The following is a 10,993-nucleotide window of genomic DNA, read 5'->3' on the forward strand; positions in this document are numbered from 1 at the left end:
CTGGCTCATGATACAATATTTTAATATTTTTTTTTGGCAACCAAGGATTGCATGCTGACAGTTTTAATGCGTGTGTAATCTGCAACAGCTTGCATGTATCTGTTTTTTTTTTTTTTTTAGATATGACTATGCACATCAGTAGAGTTTCTGTTAAGGATGCATCACTGAATTTGACCTTTCCAGTTAGCTTTATTTATATATGTGCATATATACATATATGGAAATAATCACAGTTGCTGACTCTTTTTTTTAAAAAAAAAATTCTTAATGAAAAGCAAGTTCAAAAGGACATTTAACACATTATTTAATTCTAAAAATGTTTTTATTCTTACTTTTAATTAATTTAATGCCTTACTGTTTTTCTAAAAAAACAAACAAAACAAAAAAACAATCCTAACCCCAAACATGAACAGTAATATCTTGCTTAAGGATAAAAATGCAATTATTGACATTTATATTGTATTACTCAAAATATACTAAATAAAATGTTGATTTTTGGTGGAAGAAAATTATATTTAAAAAAAAATAAATAAATAGAGTAATAAACCTTTAGTAAAACAGTCAATAATTACATTTTTAACATTTTAACAAGATAGCATGACCACTTCATTATTTTATGTTAATTATTTTACAGATTACAAATTTCAAAACTCTTTTGAGTGTAGCACAAACACAACACTCAAAACATATTCACTGTGCATGTTGTGAAATTTGTACAGAACAATATGACAAGTCCAAAAATTCCAATAATATAACAAATAAGAGAACTCCATCTTTAAATGACGGTCGGTTTCCTACAAAACGTTTTGTACAAAGAGACAACGGTTTAATCAGACCTCAAACTTATAACATGGAAAGTGATGCCCATTTACCAATGAACACACACCACCAATTAATTACAAACTCTCCAATCCTTTCAGAATAAGCTGAAAATATTTTTAAAAAATGCTAATTATCTCAGTGATAATTTCATTACAATAGTCTGGAGAGTCTCCTGAAAGCAGAAAGAACCAATGTTTCTTTCATTCTACTACGTATATAGCTAAAATATGCAACAAACACATATTTGTATTATATGATCCAGTCTTTAAGTGTAGTAGAGGGTAAAACTACTGACAAACACTCGGGTCAGTAATGCTGGTGCGTCAGAGAGAAACATCTGCGCTAACACAAGCATTCCTTGAGCACCTTCATGGCGTGAAGTCTGTGACCAGCTGTTCACTACAGCAGTGGATCAGAAAGGCCGCTGGAGGAAGGAGATGGGGGGCGAGCCCACGCTCCGCGGACTGTGCAGATTGGAGTCATAAGAGCCCGGAGTCATGCCCATTATTGAGTCTCCATGAGGTGTTTCTCCATGCAGAAAGTCATCTTCCTCCTCCATAGACCCCTGTGAGACAAGATCAAGTGTTATTAGATATTAAATGAAAAATCTATTTGACACCCAGTTTGTGGAATATTGATGTACTCATTATAAATAATTTATACGTGCACATATTGTATGTGCCCTCGTAATCTTTAATCTAAATAACATCTCTTCTCTGATAAGGTGTTTACTGGCGAGATGGCGGGACAACCTGTCTCTCACATGACATGACAATAGGTAGCCAGTAGCCATAACCATCTAATCAATTCCCAATGAACAAAACCAAGTCCCTCCATGCCCTCCCATTGTTCTTGTTCGAGAAGCCATTTCACTTGTATATAAGTCACAAAAAGGTCAATATTTTAAGTATCCAGATGATAAAAATGAAAATGTATCCAAATGAAACGTATCCAAATGCTCTTTGTGGCCACTGTGAATGCAGGTCAGGGTCACCTTTCTTGCTTCCTTTTTGGGCACTTGAATCACACAGTCGGACGGCTCCTCCCACACCTGGTAAATTGGCTCAATGAATTTTCCAGAGCTGTTGTAAAAATGAACAAATAATTAAACACCCAGTGAACTATTATTCCAGTGCTGAGGTTGATCGAAATGGATTTTACCTTTTAAGGAGATATGGATCGAAAGGGAAGAAGGTATCCAGGGGGTTTGTGTTAGCATACACCGAGTTGCCGCCCACAGAACTCCTCACCACAGGCAACAAGTGGCGGTTGTTCCGCTCAATGATGGTGTAACAGAACACGAGCTGGTACTTCCTGCCAACAGAAGGGTGAAATTGCCCTCATTTGTCATGCTACAATTTCATAAAGCTTTGTAACCTGATGAACGAGATCTCTCTCGTGCTGTACCTGGTGATGGCTGCAAACATGTTGGTGACAGCAGGTAGACAGACCCTCAGAGGGTTAAGCTGACACATCACTATACGCTCTAGATTCAAACCCTGAAGATACGCCAACCCTGCAGGATGACCAGTGTTCACCATAAAGAAAAGCAAACACATTTTTCAAGGTCTTAGATATGTACTCTTCATATTCATGTTAATTCAATGAAATATATAGAAACAAAACATCATGTGAACATGACAGTTTTAACAAATATGTAAAAAAAATTTTTTTTTTTTACAAGTTACCTACAGCAGCTTTAAAGACCCTCAAAATATCTAATATAAATTTCATGCTTAAAAGTGGTCATTGTTTGCGCATGCATTTATATATATATATATATATATATAAATGAATAGATCAGAGGGAAAAAAACCCAAACAAATTTAACTTACAAATGATTTAAATCCCACATGTACTGACCTTTCTTCAGACTGCCCTCAAGAATGACATTGTGCCTGAAGATCAGAGTGTAAAACACAGCCTGGCAGGCTGCATAAAAAGGGCCGTGGAGATTGATGTCACAGAATGCTTTGGACCCCGTGTCCTGACTGTCAATGTAAAGGTGCAGCCAGGGAACTAACAGGTCCAGACAGGCCTTGACTGTCCTATGGATGGAAGAGAGAGGAAACTCTACAGCAGCAATTTTGACATGTAGGTTTCAAATTATGTTTTGACAAATAAAGGTACCCGTGTCCAATCAAACCCCTTTTCTTTCTCAGACACCAACAAAGAGGCATTAATGTTTAATTACCTAATCGAGGTAACAAACCACTGCCAAGAAAGATGATTAAATATTGAACTCCAATGAATTAGATAAGATAAAACTGCAAGAAAAAGTCACGTACGACACTGGCAAAAACTTGGCTCTTGCCATGAAGCTGCCCATGTACCCAGCAGCGGCCTGTCTCAGGATGGGGGGTTGGTTGGGGCCTTGTAACAGCTTCCATAAGTGATCCAAAAAAGCTTCAGCCAAACCCTGAAAAAAAAGAAAAAGTTTTTGATGTCTAGGTATGCTTTTTGGTTTTGTGAATGAGGGAGAAGTGTGACCTTACCAGATGGAAGCTGCACAGGTAGAAGATGTAGTACTGCACGTGACAGGAAGCATGAGTGGGAAGAACCACCTTATCAAACACACACACCAGGTCTCTGTACAAAGCTTTGGTTTTCTCAATATCTAAAGAGCCTAATGAGATTGGAACAACAAAAAAATTGTATAACATTAATGCACATATTAATAATGCATGTCATTAGTTAAATATTAATGCTGGTGTATTTTATCACTCTTCTTTACACATATTTATATTCTGCAATGCCATCCACACAAACTGGCTCACACAATACATATTACCATTCAAAAGATTTGGGCTGGAGATTTTTTTTTTTAAATGTTTTTGTCTCCAAGTCTCTTATGCTTGCCAGTACTGCATTTATTTATTCAGAAATACAGCAAAAACAGTAAAATATTATTACAATTTAAAATAAGTGTTTTCTATTTTAATATTACAATGTAATTTATTCCTGTGATGCAAAGCTGAAGTTTCATCATCATTATTCTAGTCTTCAGTGTCACATAACCTTTTATTTTTTAACAAAATTATTTCAATGTGATGATTTGATGCTCAAGAAACATTTATTATTACCATCAATGTTGAAAATAGTTGTGCTGCGTAATATTTTGGTGTAATTCATAATACATTTTTTTCAGGATTCTTTGATGAATAAAGAGTTTATTTGAAACAAAATTTTTTTGAAAGATTAAAAATGCTTTTACTGACCCCAAACTTTTGAAAAGTTATATTTTCTTGTTTTCATTCCTAAAAAAAGGACTGTATGTGCCAACTGAGTTGCGATTAAACATTCTTCTTGACTAACATCCCTTTAAAAAAAACAACAACACTACTGAGTAAATAAAATGGTAATTCCCTGACCATTAACATAGCACACGTCTTTAATGTAAGCCAGCAGGACAGTCATTATTGTGTCCAGTCTTTCTGCCATGGGATGGACCATTACAGCTCCATCAGGTGTTGAATTCAGTGGAGAGTCCTCTTCCTCATCCTGAATCAGAAAAGAGTAGATTTATGACTAGTCAAACATTAAAAAAAAATACTATGATATGAATGAGTTAGCCCATTTTCATATACTCGCTGTGTTCCTATCAAAAATAAGTTGTATAGTCCAGAGGGTCTTCAACTCTGCTCCTAGAGACCCATTGCCCAGCAAAGTTTACATCCAACCTACTTCAGCTTGTGATTTCCACATGATCCCGAAGAGCTTGAGTAGCTGGTTCAGGTGTGTTTGAAGGAGCAAGGTTAAAGACCTCTATAAACTACTTTTATGATAACCTTGCCTCTTTTTTTAAGCTTGAACGTTCCGGCTCACATTCAACAATGACTATACAACTAATTTCACAGAAGAAATTAAGTCATAAATGTTTAAAACGACTGAAAATGAGGTTAAGTCTATGATACATTTTCTTGTTGAACGATCACTTTAAATGAGTTTTTTTGTGCTTTTATGTGAATGTTAAATATAAGTGTTTTGGACTCACCATGTTGAAGAGGCACTCATCCTGCGATGCTCCACTGGCATCTTCCTGACCTCCACTTTCCACTTCTTCAATCTCACTCCGTGGTGCACTAACCTAAATGTAAAAAAAGAAAAACAGCAGTCAAACATCTGCACGGATGCAAAGACAACAGTACAGTGCCACTTACATCTAGTGTGAGCATCTTGCTGATGATGAGCTCTAAGATGTTTCTCCTCAGGTCAGGGATGTAGACCGTAACCCTCAACAGGTTGTGCACGTAACACTCCTGTGTGGACAAGTATCACATTCACACATGTAATCACATTACTTTACTCAGGTACTGGGATTTAAATGCAGTGAATAACTCACAAGTGTTCTGGTGGACTTCTGCACAAAAGGAAACTTTTCAGAGAGGATTGGCATCAGGAAGCGACTGGTCCTGAAAGAGCGAGGCAGTTTATTAAGTACTGCTAAATATTAAAAAGAAGCTTTGGGAGGGAGTTTGTGAGACACTTACGATGGAACATATCTCGTAATCAGCTGTAAGGCTTGATGACACTGATCAAAGGTCCTAGGTAGATCTGTGTGAATTTGAAAGAAACAGTGAATTATGGAGTGGAGCCAGGGATTTCAACGGGTAGAATGTGATAGGTAGAATAAATCACAATCATACGATTAATCAATAATCGTGACAGGCCTAAAAGTCAATATCACAAATTAAAATCACAAACCACAAGTAGTTAAATAATGAAATACACCAACTTTCATCTTCGTCATCAGAATCTGAAATATCCACATTTCCCTCTTGTATTCTTATTCTCTCTAGAAAAAAAAGGCAAAACAACAACATGATTTTAAGTAATCTGACCAGAGTGAATTGAGTGAAGCAATAACAAGGAATAATAATAGTTATCTTACTTGGTGCAAAATTAGAGACGACCATTCCAAGACAGGGTCTGAGATATACCGTCTGGGCCGACACTAGATTGCTCAGAAAAGCCAGATATTCTTCCACGACAGCCTGACTGCGACCGAGCCATGGCAGCTTCTGTGTGGGGAAACACGTCATATGTTACAGATAAAGTGACCTGACTGTATTTGATTAACATTTGACATATTGCGGTTTCACTCACCAAAACAACATATATTAATTGCTCGTGATCCTTTCCAAGTTGAGTGACACAAACCCTGAATTCCTGCAACCAGCTGATAATTTGAGCATCCTACAATGACAAACATAACAATGAGAAAGCAATGCATTTCCAATGTGCATGTTTAGGCTAAACAAATTCTAGGATTCCCACACCAATCATTTGTGCTTAATAAATTAGGATTTGTATACATCACTTTGATTCCCCAACGAATCATTAAGGAAATAAATAAACTGAACATCACTTTAACTTGAAATTGCTTAACTCATAATTGATGAACTGCCAATATTATTGACCTGAATGAAGTCAACATTGACCTAAACTAAAACGAGCTGAACACAATATTGAGCATGGGAACCATGAAATATCCATTAAAAGCAATACTTGCCTTAATATCAGGATCTGAGAGTTGATGTTTTATCAGTTCATAGTCACTTGAGTCACCCTGTAGACGTCACATCAGACAGTCATTATGGCATGTTTAACAGACAGTGATATGTATGCTTCATATTGTATTTATAATAAACTCACCTGTTGTAGTTTAGCTAAAGTATTGGCAACATTGCCTCCAAAACGCACAGTTTTCATTGGAGGTGAATTGAGGAAATCTCTGCCCTGGCATTCCATTATTTATCGCAAATGCTCTTCATCTGAGAACACAAACCAAAAATACATTAGAGTCAATGACACCTGACAAACGACAACAAAACCCACATCACAATTAATTTAGAAACTATAACCGCTGCCTCCATGTAACGTTACACATGGTAACTAATGGTAAAGATAATCAATAAAAATACAAACGCTGTATGAAGATTATAAGCACCGTTAAAGAATGCGCCAAGTTATTAAAATGACAAACGTTATATCACGCGAGTTAATACTTCACAACTTACCAAAAAAACAACGTTTATTCAAAACAAGCTATAAACAAACCCGGCATTATAAGCGAGACATCGAAATAATCACATGCGTAACCATGCCGAGCTCTTCTTCGTCTTCTTCTTTCTGAATTTAAAGGCGGTTGGCACAGCTACTTTGGTTCATTTCCGCCACCTACTGGGGTGGAGACAGTGAGAGGCGTTGACGGACATTAAGGATTTAATAAAAATGTACATTCTTCTCCTAATCAAATGTGTTTTCTTAAGATATAATAAAGCAGTAGTCACTTTTAAATTATTGTTAAGCAAGTTCTTTTAACCAGCACACGTTTGACAGAAATTATTGTGTCATCCCTTATTTTGCCACAAACTTCTCTCACATTTCCTACTTCTTTTATTTCATATAAATTTCTTCCATTTCCTTGTCCACAACTCTTGTCTATAATTATATTTTTAACCTAACTAATCTCTTTATTTCAGCTTTCCCCAGAGGGACATTTACAACTCATTTTTGCCAACTAATCTGCTATTTCATTCTCAATACATGAGCAGGACTTCTATTCCTGACTGATGAATTCTTGGGGTCCGAACAGTTTCTATAGGCTATCTGTGTATATTATCCTATATTATGTATATTATAACATAATTATCCTGTTCTATATATTTTACATTTTTCAGACTTATAAGATTTGATAAAGAATTAGAACAGATTGACCAAGGCATACCTCTTCCATGTTCCACCCATTGAGGGCCAATTGAAAAGCAATCAATTCTGAGGAGTAAACAGATAAGAAATTAGATGTTCTTTCCCCATATTTTAAAGTCCAGCTGTGCTGCAGCTGTATTCAGGATTTTTTGAGCCGTCAGTAGGCTATACATTTGAGTAGCTACTCAAATCTTTAGAAATACTTCTCTGAGTGTCATTCCGGCAATTGACCAACGGCATTGGAAATACCCATGGAGGTATAGGCTATCTGATATTGCCAATGTCGGACTAATTTTATAATTAAAAAAATTTCCATTCTTTGTGCCTCATTATTATTCCATCCGAAACTGGCAACTTGAATATTCATATTCCCAACAGTTCATATATGAACATCTTTAACAGGGTGACTGTTCTTGTGTCCTTTTACTGATATATTATAAAACATTTCAATTGTTGCCACCAAAGGCATTTCTCCCATTTCCACCTGTAACGGTGCTTCTGGTGATAAAAAAAAAAAAAAAAAAAAAAAAAAAAAGACCCACAGCAAATTCTTAAAGCCTGTGATTGTATACTTTTCACCTTTTTTATCTGTGATGCTGATGTAGAAGAATAAACAATGCATAATCTATAGGTTGATCTTATTAAACTTAGCATATATTCTTATTAATGAGGTCCGGTTAGGTCCCCAATCTGCCCCAGCCATAGGTCCCAGCTTTATTTACTATATATTGAACATGATTACCAAATTATACATCCTAAGAACTTGATTTCTGAAACTTGTTCTAAAACCTGTTGGTACAACCTTAGGCTTATTTTTTCTATTTTATTTTTATGAGTTTTGTTTAAAAAGAATCTGAATCCCCAGATGTTAGCCCCCTTCTTATACTGTCATGGTTAGCCCATGCCGAGCTCAGCACACCCGGAAGCTCTCATACAGCTGTAATATTGTTATTACGGAAGTAGGTTGTGCTCTGGAAATGAAAGTTCTGCCGCCTAGTGGTTTGAAGTGTAATTACTCAATAAATGCTTCCTCTGTATCCTCATTAGCTGGAAGTATACGCATTTTTTGCCTTTCATATTATAACGTGTAATCGTATTATCATTTACTTCCATTGTATGAAAAAAAAAATATACATAGGCCGGTATAAAATAATTTAAACAAATTAGCCAACTGAGACATTCAACTATGTTCCACAGAAGAAAGAAAGTCAAAGAAAGGTTTGAAACGATATGAAAGTGAGTAAATAATGACATAATTTTAATTTAGGGGTGAAATATCCCTTAATAGTGTTTTTTTTTTTTTTTTTTTTTTGTGTGAGATCTAACAATAATCTACCGAAGACCCCTGGCACATATGATTTGAAAACTGTCACACTTAAAAGCTACAAAATGTAATTTATTATTTTTTTATTTTAATGTGAAATATGACCAGACCATGTGACCACCTTTTTGGAAGATTCACCCCATTTCAATATTAACCACTGGTTTCACAGATATAGGCTTAAGTTAGTGCCAGACTTTGAGCTGTTTTAACTGAAAACAACTTGCAATGGCATATCTTAAAATTGTTAAAAGTTTAGGAAGAAATATAACAAAGTTTAGGAAGAAATCACCTTTCTCAATAAACATAATTGTCAGATTGAGAAATAAAGATGTAAATTCACCTGAAAGCTGGACGTAAATATCTAGTAAACTGTTGTGAAAAAGAGAGGACCGTCATTGAGTTAACGATAAAATTGTTCTCCACCCATCTGCTTCATTTACACCGTTGATTCTAAATTGGGTATGAGCAAACAAAGATAAGAGGAAGCAAACCTAATAACACTTCTCACTGTCCAAAGGTTGTATACAGTACAGATGTATGAGATTCAATAAAACCAGGAGAGTAAAAGGTATGGGTTTCAGTCATTGGTTGAAACCAGATATAAAATATACAATTAAATGTAGGAAAATACACAATTGTATTTAGTCATTCAGCCAGTTTTTGTCTGTGCATAATCTCGTACAAAACATAAAAATCAAGCAAATCAACAAATAATACAAAATGCCATTCAATTGTAAACATTTTTGATGAAAACACCAAAGTGAAAAAAAAATGAATGTTTCAACAGGAGAGAAAAACCAAACTCTGCTTCAATGCCATATGGTCGAATATCCTCTTCTGTAACCTGTTAAAAGAAAAAAAGGAAAATGTTCAAGTCTCTCTCTCGCTCTAAAAGTGTCTTGTTTATTCTATTTTGTTTTAGTCTACCAACATTTTTATCCTTGTTGAACCCCCTTAATGCGTTTTTTGTGTTTTTATAAATGTATCATACTTAGTTTTGCTACTTAATTCATATATTATTTTATTGTACTTCATGTTCTTTACAACATTGTATGCAGTCACACTCAAATAAATAAGTCTCCATATCGTGCTGAATGAATATGAATAACATTTTTAATATGAAGATAAATCTATCATATTTTTCATTGCAGCTCTCCACTTGAACTGAGCCATTGCTGGTTTCATGGTTAATGTTTAACATCTGCCCTTATGATGCAAATACTTCCTCAATGTCATTTCTTTAGCATGTTTTCTATGCCATCATGTCCAATTTCCATGGCAAATATTAAATCAACAATAAGTGATGCCACATTAACAAACACAGTGAGTAGCTTAAAACAAATTTCAACCAAGAATTGTTAAACTGGTGAAGTTGGTCTATTATTGATAAAATGCAGACAACCAAACGTAATTAAAGTGTATTAACCTGTAGCTATTCATGATGGTTCATATCATATGACTTGTGTTTCTGTCACTGCCGCAGACACAGTGCTCACATTATCCGGAGAGGTCATTGCAAAAGCCACTGGTACTTGACCGCCTTCTCTTCTGAGCTTTGCTTGACGGGGAGCTGCTCCTTGACCTCGGGCTCCCTCATTTCTCCTGAAAGAGCTTCTGATTCCGCTCGAGAGGCGACTGGAGAACCTCCTGACAACCCCTGCCAAACCTCTGCCCTTCTTCAGCAGACCCACATCATCCTCCAGCTCCTCGGGGGGCACCTCAATATTACCCGTGTACCAGAAAACCCACCAGATGAGACTCAGGAAAATGATGATGGCGCCTGCATATATCAAAAAGTCATAGAAAAACAAATCTCCAAACACGCCAAGCAATAAAATGATGAGTCCAAATACGTCGAAAGCCACCGCGAGCCCGAACGCGCACGAGCAGCGCCCGAGACCGCCCGGCGCTGCCTCCATCTCCAAGCTGTTTTTACAGTTATTTCGGTCGTTTGGGACTGTTGAATTGCCCAACAACAGTCTAAATGAAGCGTTTGGAAGGGTTTTAACGTGTTTTCGTTTGTTTCATAGGTAAGCAGCGCGAAGGAAGGAACTCTCTTTTACCACTTCACCTGGAAGGGAGTGGCATAGAGCGGTGGGTGCGTCTTAACTACACAGACACAGACTCACCTACGAG

General features: G+C 36.2%; 2 protein-coding genes across 4 annotated transcripts; both read right to left on the bottom strand.

Moving 5' to 3' along the window:
* Window positions 1–169: 169 nt before the first annotated feature.
* On the bottom strand, window positions 170–6,979 carry rrn3 (RRN3 homolog, RNA polymerase I transcription factor). Of its 3 annotated transcripts, none has more exons than XM_039685927.2 (18): window positions 6,843–6,979; window positions 6,478–6,596; window positions 6,335–6,391; window positions 5,929–6,018; window positions 5,714–5,843; window positions 5,558–5,617; window positions 5,313–5,376; window positions 5,165–5,234; window positions 4,983–5,081; window positions 4,817–4,909; window positions 4,194–4,323; window positions 3,318–3,448; window positions 3,111–3,241; window positions 2,686–2,870; window positions 2,230–2,338; window positions 1,984–2,136; window positions 1,817–1,904; window positions 170–1,387 (listed from the first exon to the last, which is right to left on the bottom strand). In XM_039685927.2, the coding sequence occupies exons 2-18, from the start codon at window positions 6,571–6,573 to the stop codon at window positions 1,235–1,237; spliced, it is 1,839 nt and encodes a 612-aa protein (XP_039541861.2). In that variant the 5' UTR covers window positions 6,574–6,596; window positions 6,843–6,979; the 3' UTR covers window positions 170–1,234. The 3 variants fall into 3 exon arrangements, with proteins under 3 accessions (XP_039541861.2, XP_039541863.2, XP_039541862.2); XM_039685929.2 differs by having other exon boundaries at window positions 6,883–6,954; XM_039685928.2 differs by lacking the exon at window positions 6,843–6,979 and adding an exon at window positions 6,773–6,793.
* A 2,496-nt stretch (window positions 6,980–9,475) lies between these two features.
* LOC120489234 (transmembrane protein 238) lies at window positions 9,476–10,944 on the bottom strand. The gene is made up of 2 exons (XM_039685931.2): window positions 10,284–10,944; window positions 9,476–9,701 (listed from the first exon to the last, which is right to left on the bottom strand). The coding sequence occupies exon 1, from the start codon at window positions 10,774–10,776 to the stop codon at window positions 10,309–10,311; it is 468 nt and encodes a 155-aa protein (XP_039541865.1). The 5' UTR covers window positions 10,777–10,944; the 3' UTR covers window positions 9,476–9,701; window positions 10,284–10,308.
* Between the last annotated feature and the right edge of the window lie 49 nt (window positions 10,945–10,993).

This window comes from Pimephales promelas, chromosome 3, assembly GCF_988280905.1.
Source record: "Pimephales promelas chromosome 3, fPimPro1.hap1.1, whole genome shotgun sequence".
Taxonomy (NCBI): Eukaryota; Metazoa; Chordata; class Actinopteri; order Cypriniformes; family Leuciscidae; genus Pimephales; species Pimephales promelas.

Bases quoted from the DNA above. Each gene is read 5' to 3' on its own strand.
- rrn3 (XM_039685927.2), bottom strand. From the start codon at position 6,573: ATGGAATGCCAGGGCAGAGATTTCCTCAATTCACCTCCAATGAAAACT. The intron at 5,235-5,312 runs GTAAGTGTCTCA...TCGCTCTTTCAG, and splicing joins ATTACGAGATATGTTCCATC to GACCAGTCGCTTCCTGATGC. The intron at 1,388-1,816 runs GTGACCCTGACC...CTTGTCTCACAG, and splicing joins CCAAAAAGGAAGCAAGAAAG to GGGTCTATGGAGGAGGAAGA.
- LOC120489234 (XM_039685931.2), bottom strand. From the start codon at position 10,776: ATGGAGGCAGCGCCGGGCGGTCTCGGGCGCTGCTCGTGCGCGTTCGGG.